Source organism: Carcharodon carcharias, chromosome 11 (assembly GCF_017639515.1).
Source record: "Carcharodon carcharias isolate sCarCar2 chromosome 11, sCarCar2.pri, whole genome shotgun sequence".
Lineage (NCBI taxonomy): Eukaryota > Metazoa > Chordata > Chondrichthyes > Lamniformes > Lamnidae > Carcharodon > Carcharodon carcharias.
This window is the reverse complement of record NC_054477.1, coordinates 101,588,310-101,615,074: the sequence shown is the minus strand read 5'-3', so window position 1 is coordinate 101,615,074 and position 26,765 is coordinate 101,588,310. Positions and strand designations below refer to the sequence as shown.

General features: G+C 44.3%; 1 protein-coding gene across 2 annotated transcripts in view; it reads left to right on the top strand.

Moving 5' to 3' along the window:
• Window positions 1-27: 27 nt before the first annotated feature.
• Window positions 28-26,765, top strand: part of LOC121283853 (protein O-glucosyltransferase 2-like) — a 131,593-nt gene continuing 104,855 nt past the window's right edge. For both annotated transcript variants that reach the window (XM_041198646.1, XM_041198648.1), the window contains exons 1-3: window positions 28-584; window positions 4,019-4,224; window positions 9,390-9,595. In XM_041198646.1, the coding sequence (XP_041054580.1) occupies window positions 406-584; window positions 4,019-4,224; window positions 9,390-9,595 (591 nt within the window). In that variant the 5' untranslated portion in view covers window positions 28-405. The remainder of the gene's footprint in view (window positions 585-4,018; window positions 4,225-9,389; window positions 9,596-26,765) is intronic.

Below are 26,765 nucleotides of genomic sequence, written 5' to 3'. Positions count from 1 at the left end.
CCCGCCGCCAACATAAGAAACTACATTTCCCAGCAGGCGCTGGTCTCTCACCCACGCGCCTCCGCCTGTGGGTGCAGCACTGCTGTGTGGGCGCAGGATTTGTGCGTCATTGAGCGGCTCCCCGATGTGGACATGGTGGAGCTGGGGGAGGGTCAGTTTCGTGTCTTATGGAGTTTGAACTGATGTAGATGTTTTCAGAAGTCAGGTATCAATATGATACTGATGAAAGTTAAAGCCACATAATCGAAATCTAGCGTAGATTAAGGCGTTTCAATCAGGACAAAATGAACAAATATTAATTTAGTCAAACGGATCACCGCTTTTAGTCTAAAACCCTGAAGTTAGGTCAAATAACGTAGAATTACTTTTTCATTTACGCTTACATCATATGAGTTTTTTTTAACTATGCCAGAAAATTGGTTGCTTTGTACTTTCCTTTTTATTGCAATAATGAACTGTGCAGTTGAAAGTACACCCACAGTAAATCAAACGAGAAGTTTAGTTTGGGGGCCTGGACTGGATGCAAACATAGTTCTTCCAGCTCGATATTTCTATATTCAGGCAGTAGCAGAAGACAATGTCAAGTAAGTAGAGCATGCTTTACATTTTTACTTGTAAAGCAATTTATATTTAGGATGAACAGTGGCAAACTACAAAGAACATTCAATGAAACTTGGGTTTTTTGGCAAAATAATTGCTTTTCCTGCCCATTTTGTCCTTTGAAAATATAAAATGATAATGAAAAATCAAAATATTCTTCCTCAAATGCTACCTAATAATTTAAAATAAAATGCTGTTTTCTGGATTTATTCTGAGGCAGAATAACTGATGATGAAGAAATCATTTTTTAAATTTTACCTTTTTTATTTACTTCAAAACCTTAGCCTTTATTCCTTTTTCAAGAAGGTGGCAGGTGATTAGTTCAGAGGTATTGTCCACAGATATGTACCAGACCTGTGTAAAGTCAACTTGCTTTTTGATTTTTGCTCTCACACTGAAGTAGCATTTGTTTGACACTGCTCTAATGGAAGGCATCAGGTCTGAAATCAGATAATAGTACCCATGTTCAACATATTGCACAGTATGGTTCCATAATCTAGGAGTTGGGGAAAAAGATAAATTATGTTACAGGCTCCATTACAAAAAATACATCAGCACTAATGTACTTTGAAAACAACCATCCTATTTCTTCCTAAATATTTTCATTCAAATAAAGTTTACCATGTGGTTAAGTTGTACATAAGTTAGATATATAATCTTTCTCACCCGCACACCCACACACACCAACTATCACTAAACTGTGCATGTAAATTCTAGTGTTATACCACTTAATGAAAGTCAAATATTCAATTAATTTTTAAAATAAAAGCAATATTAATGTTGCTTGAATATGTGGTTTGACAAACAAGGGTTTCCTATTCAGAATGTGTATCTAAAAGGAGTCAACTAAGATGATTGTTTTCACAGTCACCAATGTAAAAATTACAATAATCCTGTAAAAGCATTGTTTATAAATCAAACCGAATATCTTGACTTGCAATAAGACAAACCAGTGTGTGAGTAAGTTAATAATCTTTAGAACTTTTTTTATTATTCATTCGTGGGATGTAGGTGTCACTTGCTATGCCAGCATTTATTACCCATCCCTAATTGCCTTTGTTCAGAGTGCATTAAAGAGTCAACCACATTGCTGTGGGTCTGGAGTCACATGTAGGCCAGACTAGATAAGGACAGCAGATTTGTTTCCTAATGGGCATTAGAGAACCAGATGGGTTTTTACAACAATTGGCAATGGTTTCATGGTCATCATCATACTTTTAATTCCAGATTTTTATTTGATCCAAATTTCACCATCTGCTGTGGTGGGATTCAAACCTGGGTCCCAGGAACATTACCATGGTGTCTCTGGAATACTCGTCCAGTGATAACACCATTACACCACCACCTCACCTTAACTCAGTAAACAATACATAATTAGCCAAACAATCATGCAGTATGATTTGCAGCCATGATTTATATTATAATAACACCTTTCAGAATGAAGATTGGCTTATTTGAGTGCATTCTTCCAATAATGCTTTAACTAACAGTCTGGGATTAACCCTTGACAAGAGGTAAAAATCCATTTTGAAGCAAATTAAAGTCCACCACTCACTGTAGCAAAGGTGTGAAGTTTTGTTTGTCTTTTGGTGACCAGACATCAAAACAGTTGGAGTCTCCAGATCCAAAATTCCCTTCATGTTTATAAGTTTAGGTTCAAATATGGTAGTAGATTTGCATTTATCCAAGATCCCACAAAAACTGTATTTTACCAAAACTGTTAAAAGTTTGTTCCACCCTAGTATTTTACATGACTGAGTAAAGACCTTAGTTAGCAAGTCAGACAACCTATTGATGATGCAGGTTTGTTCTTCAATCTCCTCAATGCTGAGTTCCCTATTTGTGGAAAGGTATCAAGCTGAAACAGGTGTTCTTCATTGGATGAGAGGAAGTAGTCATCCTTGAATGCAAATTTGTACACCTTAAATGGTCCATTCTGTCAGTTAAATTGTGGAAACTCAAGAAGAGGATAGGACAGAAAGCTTGGAAAAGCAAATGAGTAAATCTCAGGCTTAAAAATAAATCCAGTAGTTGTATTGAAATGAGCTCAACCAAATTCTTGTATTTCTAAACATGGTGTTACTTGGGAGAATGAGTGGTTCAATTCTAGTGAGAAGCGACTGCAGAAACTGAAAACAGTTTATTTGTAAGGCAAGGACAATAATTATAATTAGTAAAGAATAGAACATTAAAGCAAAATTGTCTTTCAATGTCTGGGCACCATCCATATATTTGTCATCATGTTATCTGTGGATTCTCTCCCTCCACCTCCAATTTTCTCCTTCCTCTTGTAAAGCTGGTGATTCATGCTAAGGTTCAGTCCCAGCCCTCCAGTGCTTTTTTCAAGTAAAGAAAAAGTTTGCATTTATTATAGTGTCTTTCATGACTCAGGACTGCCTCAAGCACTTGAAAGCCAATAAATTCCTTTCGAAGTGTAGCCACTGTTGTAACATAGGGAAATGCAACAGTCAATTTAAGAACAGCAACATTCCATAAGCAGCAATCAGATAAATGTCCAATTAAACTGGTTTAGTGGCATTTGTTGAGAGGTGAATATTGGCCAAGACACCAGCAGAATTCCCTTACTATTCAAATGACGAATTAGGATCTTTTATGTCCACCTGAGAGGACAAACTGGCAACAGTGCAGTGCTCACTCAGAGCAGTGTTGGAGTGTTAGCCAACATTATATGATTAAATCCTGGAAGGTGAGGGTGGTATCATTGAGCCAAAACTGACACCAGATTATTTGTCCTTTTATTTCTGTAGCAGTTAACCAAAAATCTAACTGGATTTGTGCAGTTTTTTGTTATTGGGGAATGATTGCCTTATTGTTTTCTTGTGATTTTAAAATCGATAATTTGTTAACTACTTAGCATTGTTACAAAAATATTATGATTTGTTCATGTTGGAATGTTAATAGAAGGCATATTCTCATGTAAGGATGCCCAAATTAGATTCTTGCATATACTAATGGTATTATTTTTTCTAATACTACAGTATTGAATATCACTCAATAAACTTTGTATCAATTTCATTGTAATTATTAATCCTATAGTATAGGTATTGCTACGCACTAACAGACTGCCATCAGTGTCTGCTATTCCACCAATGCTTTTTTAAAGACTGCATGCAGCAAACTTCAAATTATTATTCAAAATGGGAAAAATACGCTGGGGTTAATTACAAATAGTACTGTCATTTTGGAGATTTTAGTGAAAAGTTTTAAAAAAAATATCATTCCTTTTAAAGATCAGGAAATTGATATGATGTGTTTTGAATTTTTTGATTTTTATATTTGTCTTTGTGGCTATTGAAAACTTTTATTGGAATACATACCTCTGTAACGTGTTCTTTACTATGCATTATTATATACATTTGCATTGTTACTTGCATTAATAGTTCTTCTTTCCCAATAGCTTTACTTCTTCACCAGGTGAAAATCTGTTTACAGTGAACATTTATTCCCCTGGCGAACAATTCACTAGGATTTGGGTACAAGTATTGGACCGGAAGGATGGATCATTCCTTGTCAGGTACCGAATGTATTCAAGCTACAGAGGACTGGTAATTGAAGTAAAATTCCAAGATGAACATGTTGCTCAGTCACCATATGTTTTAAAAGGTACTTGTCATTTTTCTATATAATTACCATGAAACACCACAGTGTGTTTGGTGTGTGTGTGTTGTAATATGTTGGTTTACAAATACAAATCTTGTTGGAGCATATATCTTGCAGGGTATGCTGTTTGACCTTTTCCTGCTTTTTTAGCTTAAACAGTTTTTGCACAGTAACTTGCTAGAAATGCAAACTGATAATGACAAGGTGATAACAGCATGACGAGGGCAATGGAACACCTGGAACTTCACTGAACAGCAGGACCAACAGTCTGTCTCCTTAACCAATGCGATTAAAGGGTTGAGAAAAAAAGATAGCTGGGAAAAGTTTTAAAAAAAATTTAAATTGGCATTCTTAAAACTTCTAATAACAATTTACTACATGCTGGAATGAGTTAAACTGTTTAAATTGTTCCCTTTCTGGGCCAGAGATGTTGATTGGCATTGCAAAAGGCTCATAGTCACTGGCCCTGACTTTCTGCAAAAAGTTTGGTAGGTAATCAATGTGAAAATCCAGCAATATTAACAATATTGGGAAGGCTAAGGGTGAGATGTCATTTGTGTGAAGCAAACAACAGAACAGCATGAATCGTTCAGCAAGTTCTGGAGGTTTGCAATTCAAAACATCTCTCCTAAACTCCTGAAATTGCTGGCCAATTTGTGCACCCATGTTAATGCGTGGTATTAACACACCACTGTTTTTCCAGCAAGATTCAACACATTGTATTGTGGAAGAACTGCAGCCAAGCTTGTGCTTTTTGACTTCTGTTATGTTCAACTCCTGATCACAGTGGACCACCTTGAGCAAATACTGAATGGAAAACTATGACGGTATTGATTATCACTAAGTAAACTTTGTAGTAAATTAGATACTTTCTCAATAAAGGGAGGAGAAAGGTGTAAGTAAGGCACCTTGAGTCATTCTTGCTGCTTGTAGGTGGAACTATTTGCAGATGAATGAGAATGTGCTGTCATGATGTGCTTTAATTTTTTTTTAAACTTTTCCTATCTGTTTATTTTCTCTTCTCCCTTAATCCAGTTTTTATTTCCCTGCCTTTATTTCTGTTTCCAACCTGATTTGACTCTAATTTATCCTCCTATTCTATCATTTTTCAGTTTCTTTCTAAATCCTTAAATCTCATTGGTTAAGTAGATAGACTGTTGGCCCTGATGTTCACCAAAGGCACAGCTGTCCTGTTGCTCTTACCATTTTGTTATTTTACCATATCCCTAAATATCAACTCTATTACAGGAACAGTACTTGGCTGAAGATTTCAATTTATATATTTTTTGCTAATATCTAACTGGTAGATTGCACAGTGCAAGTAACTAATTTATCACATTTGCCAAGTAAGGCACACGGCCCCTTTGAATTATATTAACTGCAGTTATAAGTATATAATTAGTTATGGTTGATCTCCTGTGGTGTTTTACATGGGAGTCGAGTCCATGTACATTGTTAAGGTGAAGTAGAGTCAGATAACGTGACAAGGCAACCTGACTTAAACATTCATTGTTTTAAAGCCATGTGTTCTAACCTTATTTTTATAATATATTTTATTGTAAAAGCAAAATGTACAGCAATTTGTGAAGCAGAGTTGGTTGGAGCGTAAGTATTTCTCTGTGGTCATTATTACTATATAATTATTACTGACAACTGTCTGTCTCGGGAGACGATGGACTGTGCGCAGGGTGTATGTCACTTCTATATTGAACATCATCTGTTCTGGCTATAGAGGCTGATTTATGAGTGGCAGTTCCTTCTGCAACTGGCAGAGATGAATAGCATTGGCCCGTGGTTGATTGATGTTTTTTTTCCTTAAGGCAGGCTCTCTTTTTGCCATCTGGTCATTTCTTTTGTCCCCTGCTTTTTCCATGCCCTTCCTGAATGCTTGTCTCCAGGCACTCTGGTCAACAGTGAGGACTTGCCCTGCATTGACTCTGATCCCGGTCAACTTAGAGTCCCGCTTACAGACAGCCTTGTATCACAGACATGGGTGACCTTTGGTCTCATGCCAATAGCAAGCTCGTCATAGAACATATCTTTGGGGGTGCGGCTGTCATCCATTCAGCTCAGATGACTCAGCTAATGGAGTTGCAGCTGACTCGAGGGCAAACGTACTGGGGATCTTTGCACACTGGTGTACTTTCATATTTGACACTCTGTCTTGCCAGGAGATGCCCAATATTTTTCTGAGGCAGCGAAGGTGGAAGCTGTTCAGCCACTTTTCTAGGCTTGCATAAGTTGTCCAAGCCTCGCTGTTGTAAATCTGGTACATAAGTAACTTTGTATTTTTGGTTATTTTCCTGCTGGTCAACATTGGACTTGTAAACTTTGACATGGCAGCTGTGGCCTTCGGAATCCTGATGTTGATTTCGGCATCAAGGGATGGGCTGCTGGTAATGGTTGATCCAAGGTATGTGAAGCTTGGTGCGCAGTCTTGCCAAGCTGCAAGTTCTCTGCGGTGCAAGCTGAGGAACTGGGAGAATCAAATTTTAGGTGCTACAGCACCATAACGAGAAGGCATTTTTAGGAGAAGAATTTATCTATCGTACTTTGTGGATTATTAGCTCTTCCCAGTCCAGACAAACTGGAGTATTCTTTGAGTCAAAGCACAAATTTTACACAGTACAAAAACATTCCAGGCATGAAGTAATAAGATGCAAATTTGCACCTACAAACAGTTGTGTAAGTGTACTGCACATGTCAGCTATTCAATTCTAGGGATGCACTGAGTGGAGGGAAAATCAGATGCACCTTCCTAATCAGTCCGCAGTTGTATGCTTCCTGGAAGTTGTTCAAGATCCTCACATGTAGATAGAGGCTTAAGAGAAGCCAAGGCACAGTAAACAGTGCTGGAAAAGCAGAAAGTGAAGTTTGAAGTTTACATATCTTAAGAGGACAGGTAATTCCTAACAGAGAGGAAGAGAAAAAAATCTAGTCATTTAGCTTTGCACATCCTCAAGTTGCTTTCATCACACTTTTTTGTTCTGGCTTAGGGAGAGTAAGTCTTGTGCTGTACTGTCATTTATACAGTGGCACTTTAACCCAGTATAAAGACTAATACATCTTATAGACTTGGCAACACATCCTTATTTGGATGCCCTAACAAATTCTGTAGCATTTAGAATCATGGGGTAGAATTTTCCCCCTGTTGGGGGGGTTGTGCGGGGGCGGGCGCGGATGGGCGCAGATCCGAACGGCGCCCCCGATCAGGTCCACTCCACCACTTTACGTGGGCGGGCCTTAATTGCAGCATGATGCATGCCCGCTCACTGTGCGGAAGGGCGGGGGTGTTCCCTCAGCCAGAGTGCGCGCGAAAGAGCGCAGAAATGTCCTTGAGTTAGAGGTGCCTCAGGGAGATTAGTTTAAAGCTTCTGAAGTTTAATAAAGGATAAAAAAATCTTTACACCATGTCCCCTCATGTGAAATTGTCACATGAGCTGGGACTTGTGTACTCATTTTATTAAAAATTTTTCCAAGATTTCAAAATCATTCATGAAACCTCATCCCGCCCATGGATGAGGTTCCATGAAAAATGCGAAGGCCGCCTGGGCTCTCTTCACCTGCCTATCAACCTTAAGGTTGGACGGGCGGCTTTCTCAATATGGTTAATTAGTTAATTAATGGCCTTAACAGGCCTTTCACAGTTTGGCGGGTGCACAGCCAACTCGGCTGTGCACCCGCCGAGCTGAAAATGTAAATGATGCTCAGTGACATCGGGATGCATGCCCAACGTCACCCCGTGTCATTTTACGCCTCGACGAGTGGACCCGCCAAAAATTCTCCCCGTGGAAAATCTTTTCTGCACGTCTTTACGTATAGCTCCAGAACATGTTAGGGACCTTGGAGGGACTTCCTTCTTAAAGCAGTAGCAATCTTGCAATATTTCCGTCCGGTGAGACACATAGGTTACATTGAAATTATTCATTAGTGGTTCCTCGAATGTTGGATAATTTATATCCAACAAAGGGAGAACTGCACATTGATTCCCATCTATCTTGCTCTGTAAATGTGCTGCTGTGAGATGAATCAAAACCAGAATATGAATCATGTCAACTCTCAACTAGTGACTAAGAGAGAACAGTCAAGACATATTTTTAAAAAGTGTGTTTTAATTTTAAATCTGATATCATCCAGTTGAATTAGTAAATAAACCTGGGAGATTTAGTCCAGTTAACGTATTACTGTATCTTGCATATTTTACTGAATAAATATATACTTTTTTTTTTCCATGCATTGACTTTGCTTTCTTAATTTTACCCTGCATATAAGATCCTGAGGGGACTTGACATGGTAGATGTGGTGAGGATGTTTCCTCTTGTGGGAGAATCTAGAACTAGGAATCACTGTTTAAAAGTAAGGAGTTGCCCATTTAAGACAGAGATGAGGAGAAATTTTTTCTTTCAGAAGATCATGAGTCTTTGGAATTCTCTCCCTCAAAGGTGGTGGAAGCAGAGTCTTTGAATATTTTTAAGGCAGAGGTAGATAGATTCTTGATAAGCAAGAAGGTGAAAGGTTATCGGGGGTAGGCGGAGATTTGGAGCTAAGATTATAAACGGATCTTATTGAATGGTGGATCAGGCCCGAGGGGCTGAGTGGACCACTCCTGCTCCTAATTCATATGTTCATAACATCTTCCTGGCAAAAAAAACCCTCTTCAATTGGATATTATCCCAGGAAAAGTTTGTTTCTGAGGTTTTGAGGAAAAAATTGCAAATTCTTTTGGTGCAGTCAAATGACTTTCCTCGCGCTCAATTCAGAATGGGGCCAATCAAATCATAAGACCCGGTCAAACCAACAAGAAACAGAAACATGAAATGACGCAAAATGACATTGAGTGACTTCGCGAAACAGCGATGTGAAATGCTGCAAAACAGCGCAGAGCAATGACCCATGACAACAATGCAAAATGACATTAATTCAGAACTGAAGATGTAAATTGGGATTTCTGGCCCTAAAAACTGCGCGACTTACAAAACAATTTAAAGTGGGGCAACTTAAAGCAGGGACCTACTGTAATCAAAAACTAAAATAAGATTGCACTCAGAACAAATGCATGGATTAATAGGGGCTTCCTGTTCAATTATTATTTTGGTGACTTGTGATTTTGTGTTAAGATTTTATTTGGGAAGTTAATGGTAACAATGAATGCATTTTTGTCCTTACAGGCCATGTGTACCATGAGTCCTGTGACTGTCCACAAGATGATGGAACCAGGTGGTACAAGGACATGCACTGTCCTCAGTCTTTTCCACAGATACAGCGAGATTTGGCTCATTTTCCTTTTGTCGATCCAGACAGAATTGCTGTAGAAATTGCAAAAAGATTTGGCCAAAGACAAAGTCTGTGCCATTACACAATAAAAGATAATAAGGTATTTCTGTTTGATTTTGTCTACGGATTTAACAGTAATGCTGAATCTATTCTCATGGAAGGCATTTCAGAAAGATGTTCCAGATTTTTAGTCAAAACAGTGTTCTTACAATGTATTAATGTTGTCCATTGACTGGAAATCTGCATTAGCCCTGAACTTACAAATAAGGAACAGGAGGCGGCCATTTGGCCCCTCGAGTCTGCTCTGTCATTTAATAAGGTCAAGGCTGATCTCATAGTAACCTCAAATCTGCATCCCACCTACTCCCGATAACCCATCACCCCCTTGCTTACCAAGAATCTATCCATTTTTGCCTTAAAAACATTTAGAGACTCTGCTCCCACTGGCTTTTCAGGTAGAGAGTTCGAAAGACTCACAACCCTCTGAGAGAAAAAAATACTTCTCATCTTTGTTTTAATTGGACAACCCCTTATTTTTAAACAGTGACTCCTATTTTTAGATTCTCCCACAAGAGGAAACATCCTCTCCACATCTACCCTGTTAAGTCCCCTCACGATCTTAAATGTTTCAATCAAGTCACCTCTTACTCTTCTAAACTCCAGCAGATACAAGCCTAGCCTATCCAACCTTTCCTCATAAGACAACCCACCCATTCCAGGTATGAGTCTGGTAAACCTTCTTTGAACTGTTTCTCATGCATTTGCATCCTTCCTTAAATAAGGTGACCAATACGGTTTCTAGATGTGGTCTCATTAGTGCTCTATATAACTGAAGCATAACCTCCCTACTTTTGTATTCAATTCCCCTTGCAATAAATGAGAACAGTCCGTTAGCTTTCCTAATTACTTGCTGTCCCTGCATACTAGCCTTTTGTGATTCATGCACTAAGACACCCAGATCCCTCTGCATCTCAGAGCTCTGCAATCTCTCACCATTTAGATAATGTGCCTCACTTTTATTCTTCCTGCCAAAATGGACAATTTCACATTTTCCCACATTTCCCATTTTCCCACATGCCCGCTCATTTAACCTGTCTATATCTTTTTGTAGCCTCCTTAGTCCTCTTCACAAATTACTTTCCTACGTATCTTTGTGTCATCAGCAAATTTGGCAACCATCCCATCCATCCCTTCAACCAAGTCTTTTATATAAATTATAAACAGTTGAGTTCCCAGCACTGATCCCTGTGGCACACCACCCTGAAAAAGACCTATTTATGCCTACTCTCTGCTTCCGGTTAGCCAGCCAATGTTCTAACCATGCCAATATGTTAGCCCCATACCATGAGCTTTTATTTTCTGCAATAACCTTTGATATGGCTCTTTATCAAATGCCTTCTGGAAATCTAAGTACATCCACTGGCTCCCCTTTATCCAAAGCACATGTTACTTCCTCAAATAACTCTAATAAGTTGAATATGCTGAGAGTAACATGAAATCAGCTTCCATTCATTTTAATGTGATAATTATTATGCAAAAAATTGTACAATTAATTCATTGTAGTCAGCAGATAAATGGCACTTGCTATTCATAAGATTTTCCCTTCCCCATTTAATTTCTATAAGCTTTTGCACTGGAAATTACCGTAAGTTAGAGTTAGCCAATCTACAGGGTACCTGGGGCCTGCGTGAACAGGACCAACAAATGTGTCTCTCCTTTACCAATCAGGCTGAAGTGTTGTTAATGAATAGCAAAGTCTGAAGCAGAAAGTGCAAGTTTGCATATTGAATTCAATGTCAGATCAGCTCCAGAAAACAAGGTAAATAAAGATTGATTAAAAGAGAAAAAAGATTTGGAAAGGAAGTATTTCTAAAAAATATAGCTATAATATTTTTCAAAAATCATCAACAACAATTGAAGTCTGAAGGAATAAAATTTCACACTTGTCAATGTTAATTTTCAGTGCCAGAGAGATTTTTTCATAGTGATTAAAACTCACCATGTCATTAAAATGAGGACAGACAAAAATACACAATCTCTTTCTTTTTGTGGTGAAGTTGAGCCCACATTTATGATGTGGAATTACAGAAAATTCACACTGTTCAATACATTTGAACCGAGAGCCAGACGGCAAGATGCCATTTACACACAGCTTTTGGGGGAAGAAGGCATCTTGGATAGCAACTTCTGGATTTTCACATCTAATTGTGTATTTGCACTTGCCTGAAGTTGCCGTCTAATTTGTGTATATTCAACAATGAGCACCGTTATCCTCACTGTTTTATTGACAGTAAATTCTTGCCCATTAAGTTTTGTTCTGCAAAAGCATAGAAATGACTATAGAAGTTAAGTGATTTGACTCATTGGACCACAGAAACATAGGTTTGGTACCACTATTGATAAGGTTAATCACATAAATGATCACAAATTAATATTTAACTAAAATCAGTTTGTGTTATATATAAGCTGCCATGACAGTTTCTTTCATTCTAGATAATGTTTATTACACAGATAAATTTTACAGTTATTTTGTAGAGGTGGTTTGACCAATCTTTATACTCCAATCAACATCATATAAACTGATTATCTGGTCATCATCACATTGCTATATGTGGGAGCTTGCTTTGTGCAAATTGACTGCTGTATTTCCTACATTGCCATCTGATGGTTGTGAAAGGTGCTATATAAATGCACATCTGACTTTTTACTTATATGTTGAAATGAAAATATCTAATTTTTAAATTCACATTCTCATCCTGAATACCATATGATTCTTTCTTGGTTGAATGTTGACTTTTCATGCACTCTTGCTATCACCTGCTTAGAGCTTGGCCACGGCCCTCACACCTTTCTATGTCTGTTGTCCATGCCTTCAGTTCTGCCTGCTCCTCTCACTCTTCTGATTCAGTGCCCTCAGCTTTGACAGGTAGAGCCACATAAATCCACAGCTCCACACTTTGAGATTGTCTGAAACTGTTCAGATCCTTATTTCCACTCTCCTCCTAAATTCTATTCAAGGAATAGAACAACCCACCTGCAACGCCAAGCTTGGGCCTAGAAAGGTCACCTGGAGAGACAGCCCAATGCTGGTGGGCCTGTGGGGGGGAGAAACAAGAAATTTAAAGCACAGGGAAGAATATGCAATGTATCGTAATTTGAAGCCCAGCATCTAGCTGTATCTGCAGTGCAAAGGAATATCTCATAACCCTTGTAAGTGTTGACATGTGTAGTATCCATCTTAGTTTCTCACATAATAAACACCCTAAAACGTTAAATAATTGAGAACAAAATCTGTAGTGTTATAGCATGGTTTCTGTTTGAAACCAGCTTGATAATTTTACTCTCCACAAGCTTAACCTTCTCTCAAGCCTGGTGTAATTTCTGCTATATTCAGAGGAAGTGTCATGCTGGCAAATGCCATAGATAGTGGTAGCAACCACTTGTGCATCTATAAACTTGAACAACCAATGCTCCTGCATTGCAGAGAAGACTTTGGGCGGAATCGTCCCAGATTTGCATTAAGTGCAGTAGCAGGCAGGTGAAACAACGTTTTACCTGCCAACCGCAATGGCGGCTTTTCAGGCCTTTTCGTCTCAAACCTGCTCATTAATTGTGCATTCCCAGGAAACATGCCATTTCCATGGTGGGAGGGGTCTCTTTCTCCCGCCACAGCATCACCTCACTGCTTCATCACACTGGGGGCCATTTTTAAAACCCAGCCATGCACACATCTCAAATGCTTCCAATCCACGACAACTGCAAAGAAGACAGGATGGCCCCAAAAGGCAAAAAGACTGCAGCTCCCAGGTTTGATGCTGCGCCCTTCCAGCACCTTTTGGACACATTGGAGGCTCGCCGTGATGTCTTTTACCCCTGCTTTTGCCGCAGAATGGGCAGCAACGTCATTGATCCAGCTTGGGAGGCGGTGGTCAGTGCCAATGCCCTGCAAAAACGGACAGCCACCCAGTGCCGAAAAAGGATGAGCGGTCTCATCCGTTCCGCCAAGGCAATTCACTCTTCTCATCACTCTCAACTCATGCACTCATAAAACCATCACCCAGCCACTGGGATCTCACACCTCAAGGCACAACACCACCAACTCTCTCACACACCCTCACATCTCCATCATGTTCTGAAACTGTTCAGATCCCTATTTCCACTCTCCCCCTAATTTCTATTCAAGGAATAGAACAACCCACCTGCTTATCGCAACGCTCTCGAGCTTATGTCCTCCTGCCCATGTTTCCACTCGTAACACAACCATTCCACGCAGCGCCATGTGTCCTGCTCACACTCTCTCCACCTGTTTTAATGCAGGAGAAGCCTGCTCACATCATCAGGGAGAGGTCCCAGACCAGGAGGTGGAATGGTCCACATTAGGCCCCTTATTCACTTTGAAGAGTGTGCCATTGCACTGACTGGTGAGGACAAGGATCATGCCTGTGGTGACAATGAATTGGGCAGGTGCGAGGATCCTGCACCACATCATCCCTCTCCCAACGCAAATGTGGGTGCTCTCCCTCCTGCTTTTGACTCTAATGCCATGTATTATTTATCTCTACTTTGGTTCATAGAGAGCCCTGCCAAGTGACCGACACCTGCAGCCAGCCATTCCCTCATTTCCATCCACATCCTCACCTCCAGCCAAGAGGACACCTCCTACATTGAAGAGGTGGAAATAAGCAGCTGGAAGACCCATCACAGCACTTACCCACACCCTGCACCTGCGCAGAGACACACACCTTGGTGGGACCTAGATCTAGAGCAAACTCGGGTTCACAATTTGGTGGTCACAGCATGGACACATGTCTGCAGCAGCAGGGGGCAGGTTTGTGCGAGATTGCTGGCACGTGGACCACTAGGGATCAGGCATCTGTGAGGTCTGAGTCAGATGATGAGCCTCTAGATTTGGCCTTCCAACTCACCCTGGAGAATCAGCAGAAGGTTTGGGAACATTACCAAGAGCTGTTGGAAGCTCTCAACAGAGTGGCAAGTGATTTGAAGGAGTTCATCTGCCTGCTCTCTGATGAAGTGGTGCCCACATGTGCGTGTATAGAGGCCTCCATGGGGAAGATGGTAGATGCCATGGAGACCCTGGTCCAGTAGAACGCCGAGATGTGTGCAGACCTGTGCTCCATCACGGGAGCCATGAGTGAGCTCCTGTAGTGGCAACGTGAGAGGGAAACTGGGTACCTCGACATCCCTCCAGGCGCTCCTTCCTCTCAAGGAGTCAGGTTGGGGAACCCGAAGGGAGGAGGTGTGGCAGCTGGACACCCCTGGGTCATCCACTCAGAAATCTCAGAGGCTGAACATTCCCTCTGAGTCCCTTTTGCCTGTGAGTCCCTCAACCTCATCCTCTGTCATTGCAGAGGGAGCAGCTGGCCAATGAGTGATTCTGGAGGGAGAAGTGTGTGTGGCAGGGCCTTTCGGAGCCTCATGCAAGCACTCTTCCATGCATGCGGATCCTTCATGTATTATACTCACGTCAATGTCCTGAGCATTTTCAATGCTGCCTGCCAGGGTTCGCTTTTAGTTGTCCATCTGAGCTGACCTGCATCTCTGCCTACTCAATGGACTCCCACGCAGCACCTGATCTCACCCACCACAACTGTTGTTTCACTTTCGATCTGGACAGCATGGTCTGGATTCGGTTTTTCGTGCGCTCCTCCATCTTTTCTCCACCCCCAGTCACCCATTTCCTTTCCCCCATCACAGTTGACCCCCCTGGCATCACCTTCCACCTCCCCTCCGTGACCTGCCAATCACAGCCCTTTTCCTTTGGGGATGTCCAGGTGAACATGCACATTCCCTTCCTTTCCGAAAATCTCATCTATATTCACGTCCCCAACCACCGCCTTCCCATCCCCAGGGTCTGTGACTGCCCCCGAGTCCCCACTAGTCACTCTTGCTGTCCCTTCTACCACTACCGCCTAACCCTCACCCTCCCACCCTACTGCCTCGCTCTGCCCTTTGTCATTCTCATCATGTCATGTCCACCCTCAGCTCGCTCCCTAGGACACAGTCATGGACCCATCAGACCCCCTCCTTCGCACATGCACCTGGACATCGCCCCCCAGCACCCCCAACCCTTCTCCCCACCAGAACCCCTTCCCCACTCCGAACACCTTCCTCCCCCCCAGATCTCCTTCCCCCCTGCCCCTGCTTAGTCCCTCCCCTTTCCTGACTCCCTCAGACACCCTTACTTCTTCCACCATCCTTAGTCCTACCCCGCCGACTCTTTCCTTTAGCCTTACTTCTTCCTCCAGTCTCACTTCTTTCCCCAGCCTTACTCCTTCCCCCTTCCTAACTCCCTCAGACACCCCCATTTCTTCCTCCAGCTTTACTCCTTCCCCTTCCCAACTCCTTCCTCCAGTCTTTCTCCCTCCCCGCTCCACACTCCTTCCCCTCCCTGCACTTCCTCCTCTCTCTGCACTCCTTCCTCCCGCCAGAATCCCTCCCCTCTCTGCACTCCTTCCCCCCTCTGAACTCCTTCCCTTATACCTTCCAGTCCCCTTACACCTACCTCCCCAGTATCCCTCCTCTTCCCCGTTATCCCTCCTCCCCCAATACTCCCTCCCCCCCACAAGCTCGCCCCCCCCCCAGCACCTTCATTCCCCACTTTTCAAACCTCATCCCCCTGACACCTTCATTCCCCCTGCCAACCCCACCCCTCCAACATTTCTTCCCCTCCCAGTCAATCCTAGACCTTCCTCTCCTGCCCCCATCGACCATCATCCATTGACTTTGTGAGCTTGCTTTGCAGCAGAGCCATGTCCATGAGAATCCACCCAGCATGCCATGGACTTTCCGATTGCTGTCGGGCTCCAGCATCCTCTGCTCCTCAGATTTCCGCGATGTGAGGAAGACCCTGGTGTTAAGTCGTGACTTTAGCGCGTCATTTGTCAAAACGTGTTCCGCACAAGACGTGTTTTCCAGCCGATGTGGGCAGACGACTCAACGGTGAGGGGGATAGTCCAGTGGGCTGGCCTTATAATGAAATGGCGATGTATTACAATGAGGTTCCCGATGTCTGATGGCGGGAAATGCAGTCTGTTATCGGTGGGCGGAATGGACAATCGTAAACTGGTTTCACGCTATCGTGAAACCGACTTTTGGTCTTCTCTCTTTTTGTCCACTCATGCCACCAAACACATCCGAAGCCAGCGGGCATGGAAAATCCTGGCTTTTGTGTTGTATTTAAAAATACAAAGCAATATTGTATGCAGAACTCAGAAGCTAAGTAATCCAGATGGAACCCACTTTGTATATTTAGATCTTATGTTTTAATTACAGTTTTATGATTCACAGATTATGGAGTCATACCTAACACAAAGGATGATGGTTGAGGTTGTTGGAAGTCAGTCATTTCAGCTCCAGGGCATCACTGCTGGAGTTCTTCAGGGTAGTGTTCTTGGCCCAATCATCTTCAGTTGCTTCATCAATGACCTACCTTCCAACATAAGATCAGAAGTGGGGATGTTTGCTGATAATTGCACAATGTCCAGCACCACTCACGACTCTTCAGATACTGAAGCAATCTGTGCCCAAATCCTGCAAGACCTGGACAATCCACTCGTTCCACACAAGTGTCAGGCAATGACCATCACAAACAATAGAGAACTGAACCATTGCCCCTTGATGTTCAGTGGCATTACTATCACTGAATCCCCCATTATCAACATCCTGAGGGGTTACCATTGACCAGAAACTGAACTGGACTAGCCGTAAATATACTGTGGCTACAAGAACAGGTCAGAGGCTAGGAATCGTGCAATGAATAACTCACCTCCCGACTCCCCAAAGCTTGCCCAACATCTACAAGGCACAGGTTAGGAGTGTGATGGAATACTCTCCACTTGCCTGGATGAGTGCAGCTCCAACAACACTCAAGAAACTTGACACCGTCCAGGACGAAGCAGCCCACTTGATTGGCACCACATCCACAAACATTCACTCCTCCCACCACCAATGTATAGTAGCAGCAGTGTGTACCATCTACAAGATGCAGTGCAGGAATTTACCAAGGCTCCTTCGACAACACCTTCCAAGCCCACAACCACTACCACCTAGACAGACAAAGGCAGCAGATGGATGGGAACACCACCACCTGTAAGTTGCCGTCCAAGCCACTCACCATCCTGACTTGGAAATATATTGCCGTTCCTTCACTGTCACTGGCTCAAAATCCTGAAATTCACTTCCTGACAGCACTGTGGGTATACCTACACCACATGGACTGCAGCAATTCAACCACCACCTTCTCAAGGGCAAATAGGGTTGGGTAAAAATGCTGACCCAGCCAGCGAAGCCCATATCCCCTGAATGAATTTTTAAAAACTGAATCAAAATGTGTGGATATATGATATTTCTATCACATTTCAGATGTCACAGACTGCCTATTGTAAGCTGCAGAAGTGTAAAAATAATAGTTCGAATATGTAGAAGAGCTCTCCAGTAAAGAAAATACCAGAATTACAAAATTGGGAGGATTTTTATTAACACTTCTACAATTTTTTTTTCATTCACGGGATATGGGGGTCGCTGGCTGGGCCAGCATTTATTGCCCATCCCTAGTTGCCCTTGGGAAGGTGGTGGTGAGCTGCCTTCTTGAATTGCTGCTGTCCATATGGTGTAGGTACACCCACAGTGCTGTTAGGGAGTCCCAGGATTTTGACCCAGCCACAGTGAAGGAACGGTGATATATTTCCAAGTCAGGATGGTGAGTGGCTTGGAGGAGAGATTCAAGATGGTGGTGTTCCCAGATGTCTGCTGCCCTTGTCCTTCTAGATGGTAGCGGTTGTGGGTTTGGAAGGTGCTGGCTAAGGAGCCTTGGTGAGTTCCTGTAATGCATCTTGCTGCCACTGTGCATCGGTGGTGGAGGGAGTGAATATTTATGGATAGGGTACCAATTAAGTGGGCTGCTTTGCCCTGGATGGTGTCAAGCTTCTTGAGTGTTGTTGGAACTGCACTCATCCAGGCAAGTGGAGAGTATTCCATCACACTCCTGACTTGTGCCTTGTAGATGATGAACAGGCTTTGAGAAGTCAGGAGGTGAGTTACTTGCTGCAGGATTCCTAGTCTCTGACCTGCTCTTGTAGCCACAGTATTTATACGGCTAGTCCAGCTCAGTTTCTGGTCAATGGTAAACCCCCCCCCCGCCCAAGGATGTTGATTGTGGGGGTTTCAGCGATAGTTTTGCCATTGAATGTCAAAGGGTGATGGTTAGGTTTTCTCTTGTTGGTGATGGTCATTGCCTGGCTCTTGAGTGGCATGAATGTTACTTGCCACTTGTTAGCCCAAACCTGGACATTGTCCAGGTTTTGTTGCATTTGGACATGGACTGCTTTAGTATCTGAGGAATCGCAAATGGTGCTGAATCATCAGTGAACATGCCCATGTCTGACCTAACGATGGAAGGAAGGTCATTGATGAAGCAGCTGAAGATGGTTGGGCCTAGGGCAAAGCCAAGGTTCCCATCTTCAGTTTCAATAGCATTTGACCTTTGAATAAACAGCTCAGATTTTCCTTCCTTAATAGCAGTGAATGCTGAGAAATTTGCTGATATTGAGGTCCTCAACTTCTGGTGAGCTCAGTTACTCAAATGTGGATGTTGTGACGTGCCTGAGCGGGTTCCGGATGCTGATGGTCTTGCTGTTCCGATTCCTAAAGCACCAGGGACCATTACTTCAAAAGCTTTGCCTGTTTGCCCTCAACTTGCATGGATTTTTCCCTGCAAAGAGTTAGGACTGATAATCACAGATGTAAATTAAGGTGTTAGCCCTCCAAATGCTTATGTTCCCATCCACAAAATAAATAGATAGTTGCTGATTGTGAATAAAAATGATTTTCATGATAACTTGCTGGTGCTTCCTCTCTGCCCCCCACCCCCACCCCACCCCCACCATCCCTGGCTCCTCCAATTCCACCCCCACCCCATCCCAAACAGACCAATGTTGTCTCCACTTCAGCTCCTCCTGCTCCTCAGCCCCATCAAAGTCGGAAACAGCATGATGGAGGGGAAGGTATTTTCTTTTCCATCAAGTGTTGCTTCTGACATTGGCAGGACTGAGGAGCCAGTGGGGGAGGGGGAGGGGGTGGGGGCGGAGTGGTTTGTGGAAGTAGAGTGGGTGGAACCAGGGGAGATGGAGTTGGGACCAGCTGGTGGTAGGTGGGAGGCAGGAGAATACAGAGGTGGAGGGTTGTGGTTGGGGGAGGGATATAGAAGCCAGAGGTTGGGGGTGGACGGGCCTTTATCGAAGAGGAGCCACATGACATTAATGCCTAAGGGGAATGTGATGCCAAACTTTTAAAATTGTTATAAAATTATAGAACAGTTTTAAGAAGTATCCTAACTGTTTGAAAGTATTAAAAATCATTAAAAAACATACCTGTCATTGAACTGAAGACTGTCTTCAAGGGATGTGTCTTCAGCTCATGCCCTGTAAAGGGGGCATGGCTTCATTGGCAATACGCCATGCTGGAAGCCCTCACTGCTTGTCCTGATGGTAGACCCTGCTGCATGAAGAAGAGGAAATTTTCACTGCAGCTTATGGAGAAGATAAGTATGGAATGTTTTGGACAGTGAGCAGTGAATGTTATGACTTTGTCACTGGGAGGAAAATCTGGCCTTTAGTCTTTACGCAATATCAGTTACACTTTGAAGCATTAAAAGAATGCACATCTTTGGCAGCAGTATAATACATAATGTTTTATGATTTTGGTGGACCCATTATACTTTGCCTGTATTTATTGTTTCCATTTCAGTCTTCCTGCATTAATAGGTGTTTTTCTTCTTGTATATGTTCCCTCATTTTCTCACCTATTTTTGTGTGGGCCTCTCAAATGGCTTTTCACCTTCTTAAACTATTTTGTCTCTGTGATGGGAGCACAGTGGGCTGGGAAGGACAAGCCATTTTAGAATAAAAAAGTGGTTGAGAAATTGGAAAAATAACACATGGGAGAAAGATGAAACAGAGGAAGCTGGGTTTAGAGTACATGTATGTAAATGCTTGGAGCATGGTAAATAAGTTTGGTGAGCAGCAGGTATTAGAAGCTGGGACTGTGACAGCAGGTATAAGTAGCTGGGATTGTGACAGGCTTAAGCAAGGAGTGAAATAGGCACAAATTCCTGGCTGCATTCAGGAAAGAGAAGAAGGAAGAAATGGTGAGGACGGGTGGTAGGGTTAGGTGTGCAGTTGACAGCACTGAAATTTCCCAGTGGCATGAATGACAGCAGCTTGGCTGCCAGCTAACTGGAGGCAGGCAGTCAATTTAGACAATTAAAGGCCTAATTAAAGGTCATTTTCCCAAGCAGCAGCATCTTGCTAGCATGAAAAAGTGCTATATGATCTTTTCCATCTACCCAAACAGGCACATAGGACATCGATTTAATGTCTCATTAGGAACAGCACCTCCAACAGTGCAGTGTTCCCTCAGTATTGCACTGATTGTCAGTCTTAATTTTTGTGCTCAAACCCTAGAGTGAGACTTGAACCTAGAGCCTTACGACTCAAAGGTGGGAGTACTACCAAATGTCAGCTGGAAGGAGCTGGCCTCCCTGCGGCTTCCCCGTGGGAGAGACCATTGGTACCTAAGGCGCTATGGCCAAGGAAGAGACCCAGTGGTCCACTCGAGGGCTTTCTCCTCCAATTGCCAGTACCTGCCTGCTTGACTCCTGTTATGACCACAGCCGATGTTAATTGCTGCTCAACCAAATCCCAGAAGGAAACTTGGCTTACAGGCTATACCCTTCTTTTCGTATTCTGAAAATGTACTGATCTCAACAGCAAGAAGTCCAGTAACACTTTTGGGATTTTAAAAATTAGAAGCAAAAATTTTATTAACAAGAATAAAAGAAAACTTAAGCACACAAGATTACAGTAGCACAATTAAAGTTAGTCATAAAGAACATTCCTGAGAAAGACTCCCTACTTGGTCAGACCCACAAGTAAACACCTTCCAGACAACGCTCCATTATAGATGTTTAACTATAAAAATTCAGTAATATTACCCAAGCAAACTGCTGTAGCTTTAATAGGGGCATAAACTCTTAAACTCTCTCCCACTCTATTATGGAAATTGAAAACTTCAGAACAAGACTGCTTGTTGTAGCCCAAGACTTTTCTGGCTTGACTGAATGGCTAATTCAAACTGCAACTTCTCCCAGCCTAGAGATCTTTCTCACACAGCCAACAGCCCTCAGCTATAGCTTACAGCTACCAGCTCCAGCTACCTTAAGCTTTCCACAGTAACTCTAAAATACCTTTTTTCCCCTTTCATTTCAGGTTCCATTGTTCTCACGCCTCTTTGAAACTCAAATCCTTCCAAACATAAAATCTTTAATGTTTCTATTTTGCCTCTGCTTTCAGGTCAATAAAATGTAATATATTCCATGTTTACCCATGGAAGTCCTGCAAGATGCAGACATGTTTCTTTCCACCTCTGACTTTCCTTTGATATTAAAACAATCTAAAAATGCAAATGTTGGATCCAACCTATTCACTTATACCTCATACCTAATGCCTCTATCCCTTCATGTTCTAAACCTCCCAGACAATCTGCTTTCTAGTAACTTTTATACACACACACGGATACACAGCCTTATTCAGAGAATACCACAATATTCTCCAAAAATATTTTTTTAAACAACATCCATTCTCACACTCAGGCAAAAGAAACAACTCTGCCACCTCTATGGGGGAGCAGTGAGGGGTGGGGAAGGGGAGAGTTGAGAGGGGAGCAACGGAGGGGTCTGGAGAGGGGCGTCGAGAGGGGCTCATTGAGGGGGTCAGGAGAGGAGCGATGAGAGAGGAGCAGCAAGATCATCAAGAGGGGAGCAGTGAGGGGGTCGGGAGAGGGGCCTTGAGAAGGGCTCATTGAGGGGGTCAGGAGAGGAGCGATGAGAGGGGAGCAGCAAGATCATCAAGAGGGGGCATCAAGAGGGGAGCAGTGAGGGGGTCGGGAGAGAGGCGTTGAGAAAGGAGCAGAAGGGGGGCAGGAGCCGGGCCTCAAGAGTGGAGCAAACAGGGGGTTGGGAGAGGGTCGCTAACAACTGCTGCAAGGGGGTCAGGAGAAGGGAGCATTGAGGGGGTCAGGAGAGGGGCTTCAAGAGGTGAGCACTGAGCAGGTTGGGAGAGGGCCATCAAGAGGGGAGCAGCGACGTGTGCTAGGAGAAGGTCGATTACAACTGTTTAGCGAGCAGGCCAGGAGAGGGGAGAAGTGAGGGAGTCAGGAGAGGGACTCCGAGAGGGGATCAGAGAGAGTGTCAGGAGATGGGTGATGAGAATGGAGCAGCGAGGGGGTCAGGAGAGGGGCGATGAGAAGAGAACAGCGAGGGGATCAGGAGAGGGGCGATGAGAAGAGAACAGCGAGGGGGTCAGGAGAGGGGTGATGAGAAGGGAGCTGCAAGGTGGTCAAGAGAGGGGAATAGTGAGGGGTTTAGGAGACAGGAGTTGAGAAGGGAGCAGTGAGGGGACCAGGAGTGGGACATGGAGAGTGCCAAGAACAATGTTATAATTGTACACACTCAGTCTGTCATTTTAAACACACCACCGCTTCTCTTGCCACCTCTGCCGATCCTCCCATTTGCATGCTTCCCTCTTCCAATGCCCTCACTCCCTCCTACTCGTCTGTCGCTTCCCTTTCCCGCCTTCCTGCTTGCGGCTTCTCTTTCCTTCTCGTTTACAATTCCCTCTCCTGAACCACTCAATCCCTACCGCTCGCCGCTTCCCTCTCCTTACTGCTTGCCAATTTCCTCTCCCAAACCCTGCTCCCTCCCGCACTGCCCCTCTCGCTGTCACACTTGCTCTCTCCTGCTCAATTCCTCCTTCTCACCACCTATTACCCGGCTCCCTCACTGCTTCCAACTCACCACCTCTCTCCCAAGCCCTCACTGTGAGCGAGGATTTGGGACAGGGGCATAGAGAAGAAAGTAACGAGGGGGTCAGGATAGGGGCGTTGAGAGGGGAGCAGCAAGGGGGTTAGGAGTGGGGAGTTGAGAAGAGTGCAGCGAAGGGTCGAGAGAGGGGCGTTGAGATGCGAGCAGCGATGGGGTCAGGAAAAGGGAGTTGAGAGAGGAACAGTGAGGGGCTCAGGAGAGGGGCATCGAGAGGGGAGCAGCAAGGGGCTCGGGAGAGGGACATCGAGAGAGGAGCAGTGAGGGGTTCGGGAAAAGGGCATCGAGAGGGGAGGAGCAAGGGGGTCAGGAGAGGGGCATCGAGAGGAGAACAGCGATGGGCTCAGGAGAGGGGCATCGAGAGGAGAACAGCGATGGGCTCGGGAGAGGGGTATCAAGATGGGAGCAGCGAGGGGGTCGGGAGAGGGGCTTCGAGAGGGTAGCAGCAAGGGGGTCGGGAGAGGGGCATCGGGAGGGGAGCAGCGAGGGGGTCGGGAGAGGGGCATCGAGAGGGGAGCAGCGAGGGGGTCGGGAGAGGGGCATCGAGAGGGGAGCAGCGAGGGGGTCGGGAGAGGGGCATCGAGAGGGGAGCAGCGAGGGGGTCGGGAGAGGGGCATCGAGATGGGAGCAGCAAGGTGATCGGGAGAGGGGCATCGAGAGGGGAGCAGCGAAGGGGTCGGGAGAGGCATCGAGAGGGTAGCAGCAAGGGGTTCGGGAGAGGGGCATCGAGAGGGGAACAGCGAGGGAGTCGGGAGAGGGGCATCGAGAGGGGAGCAGCGAGGGGTAGGGAGAGGGGAGTCGCGAATGGGTTGGGAGAGAGACGTCATGACGGTAGCCAGGAAGGGTTCCGGAGAGGGGAGTTGAGAAGGGAGCATTGAAGGTATTATGAGCGGGGCATCAAGAGGGGAGCAGCGAGGGGGTCAGAAGAGGGGAGTTGACAATGGAGCAGCGAGGGGGTCAGAAGAGGGGCATTGAGAGGGGTGCAGTGATGGCATCAGGAGAGGGGAATGGATAATGGAGCAGTGATGTTGTCAAGAGAAGGGCGTCAAGAGGGGAGTAGCAAGAGGGTCAGCAGAGGGGAGCCATGAGGGGAGTAGCGAGGAGATTGGGAGAGGGGTGATGAGAAGGGAGCAGCGAGGGGGTCAAGAGATGGGCGATGAGAATGGAGCAGCGAGGGGGTCAGGAGAGGGGTGATGAAAATGGAGCAGAGAGGGGTGATGAGAATGGAGCAGTGAAGGGCTCAGGAGAGGGGTGATGAAAATGGAGCAGAGAGGGGCTCAGGAGAGGGTTGATGAGAAGGGAGCAGTGAGATGATCAAGAGAGGGGAACCGCGAGGGATTTGGGAGAGGGGAGTTGAGAAGGGAGGAGTGAAGGGGTCAGGAGTGGGTTGTGGAGTGGGGAGCAACAAGGGGTTGGGAGTGGGGAATTGAGGAGGGAACAACAATGTGGTCAGGAGAGCGGCATCAAGAGTGGAGTAGTGAGTGGTTCAGGAGAAGGGGGGCCAAAAGCGGAGCAGCAAGGGTGTCTGGTAATGAGCGTCAAGAGGGGAGCAGCGAGGGGTCGGGCCTGGGGAGCAGCAAGGGGTCGGGCGTGGGGAGCTGCAAGGGGTCGAGAGGGGGTGCTGCGAGGGGCCTGAAGTGGGGCGTTGAGAGGGGAGTAACGAACTGGAAGGAGCGGGAAGCAGATCGCAGAGGGAGTGAGCCGGGTTGCGGGAAGCAAAGAGGGGTTAAGTTTTTAAAAGTAGTAAGTTTAAGAGTCATAAGTTGAAAGTGGATTTTTGGGCCAGTTGGGTTCGAGGCTGTCAGTAGGTTTTTAATGTAAAAATTACAGTTCAGGAACCTAACCCACTTTTCTTACATGCCTTCTTATGGGGAAGTGATTTTTGTCTTGCATGTTTTTATTTAGCACGCTGTTTTATAGGAACACATACTAAACACCACCAAATAGTGAGAAGGAATTAGAGGAGCAAATTTGCAAGCAAATTTAAGCAAGATGTAACAACTTTAGAATGGTGATAATGTGGGACTTCAGTTACCCTTATATAGAGTGGAAAAATAACAGTGCAAAGTGCAGAGAAGCAAGTAATTCCAGAAATGTACATAGGAGAACTTTATTGTTCAGTGTATTTCCAGCCCAATGAGCAAGAAAGCAGTGCTGGATTTAGTTCCGGGAAATGAAGTGGAGCATGTTTCAGTGAGAGGGCAGTTAGGAAATAGTGGTCACGGTATCATTGAGTTTCGAGTAGATTTGGAAAAGGAGAAAGAAAAATCAAATGCAAAAATACTGTACTGCAAAAGAGCTAACTTCAGTGAATATTAAAGGGATCTGGCCTAGATGGATTGAAATGAAAGATTCTCAGGCAAAACACTGATGAGCAATGGGAACTAAAAACAAAAAATGCGAGAAATGCTCAGCAGGTCAGGGAGCATCAATGGAGAGAAACAGAGTTAATGGTTCAAGACAATTCAGAATAGAAGAAAGATAAAAATGTAAGAGCTTTTAAGCCAGGAGAAGCGGGGAGGGCACAGGAAGAACAAAAGGGAAGATCTGTGATAGGGTGGAGGACAGGAGAGGTTAAATAACAATAGAGTTCATGATGAAAAAGCCAAAGAGAGTGGCAATAGGTAGGTATGGTAAAGAAACAAAGGTTGTGTCCAGATGAGGTGTGAATGGCAACATCTGAATGCAACATGAAGGGATAAAGAAAGAAGCAAACCGGCAAAAAATAAACCACATAGAACAAGATAGAGGTGGAGGTTATCTGAATCTGAAGCTGTTGAACTCAATATTGAGTCCAGAAGCCTGTAGAACTGCAGAGATGAAAGATGAGCTGGTGTTCCTTGAACATGCAGTGAGCTTCATTGGAACACTATAGCAGGCCGTGGACAGAAAGGTCAGAGGGGAGCAAGGTGGAGAATTAAAATGACAAGCAACAGGAAGCTTGTGGTCATGCTTGCAGATTGACTGAAGGCATTTTGCAAAGCGGTCACTCAGTCTACATTTTGCCTCCCTAACATAAAGGAGAACCAAATGGTGAACAGCAATTACGGTATACAAAGAAAGTCAAAGAAGAACAAGTAAGTTCACTGTTTCACTTGCAAGGAGTTTTTGGGGCCTTTGCTGGTGAGAAGGGAGGAGGTGAAAGGACAGATGTTGTATCTCCTGTCCTTGCACGGAAAGGTCCATATGGAAGGGAGGGAGTATTAGGGATGAGTGAGGAGTGGACTAGGGTGAATGACTAGGCAGCTTGCCTAGAGATAATGCTTATAGTGCAAGTAATTCTGGTCTCCATTACTTTTAATAAGTAACCCAAATGCTTGCTATTCAGTCTTTCCACTGATGTGATGTGAAGCATCCAACTTGGTCTCTATTTACT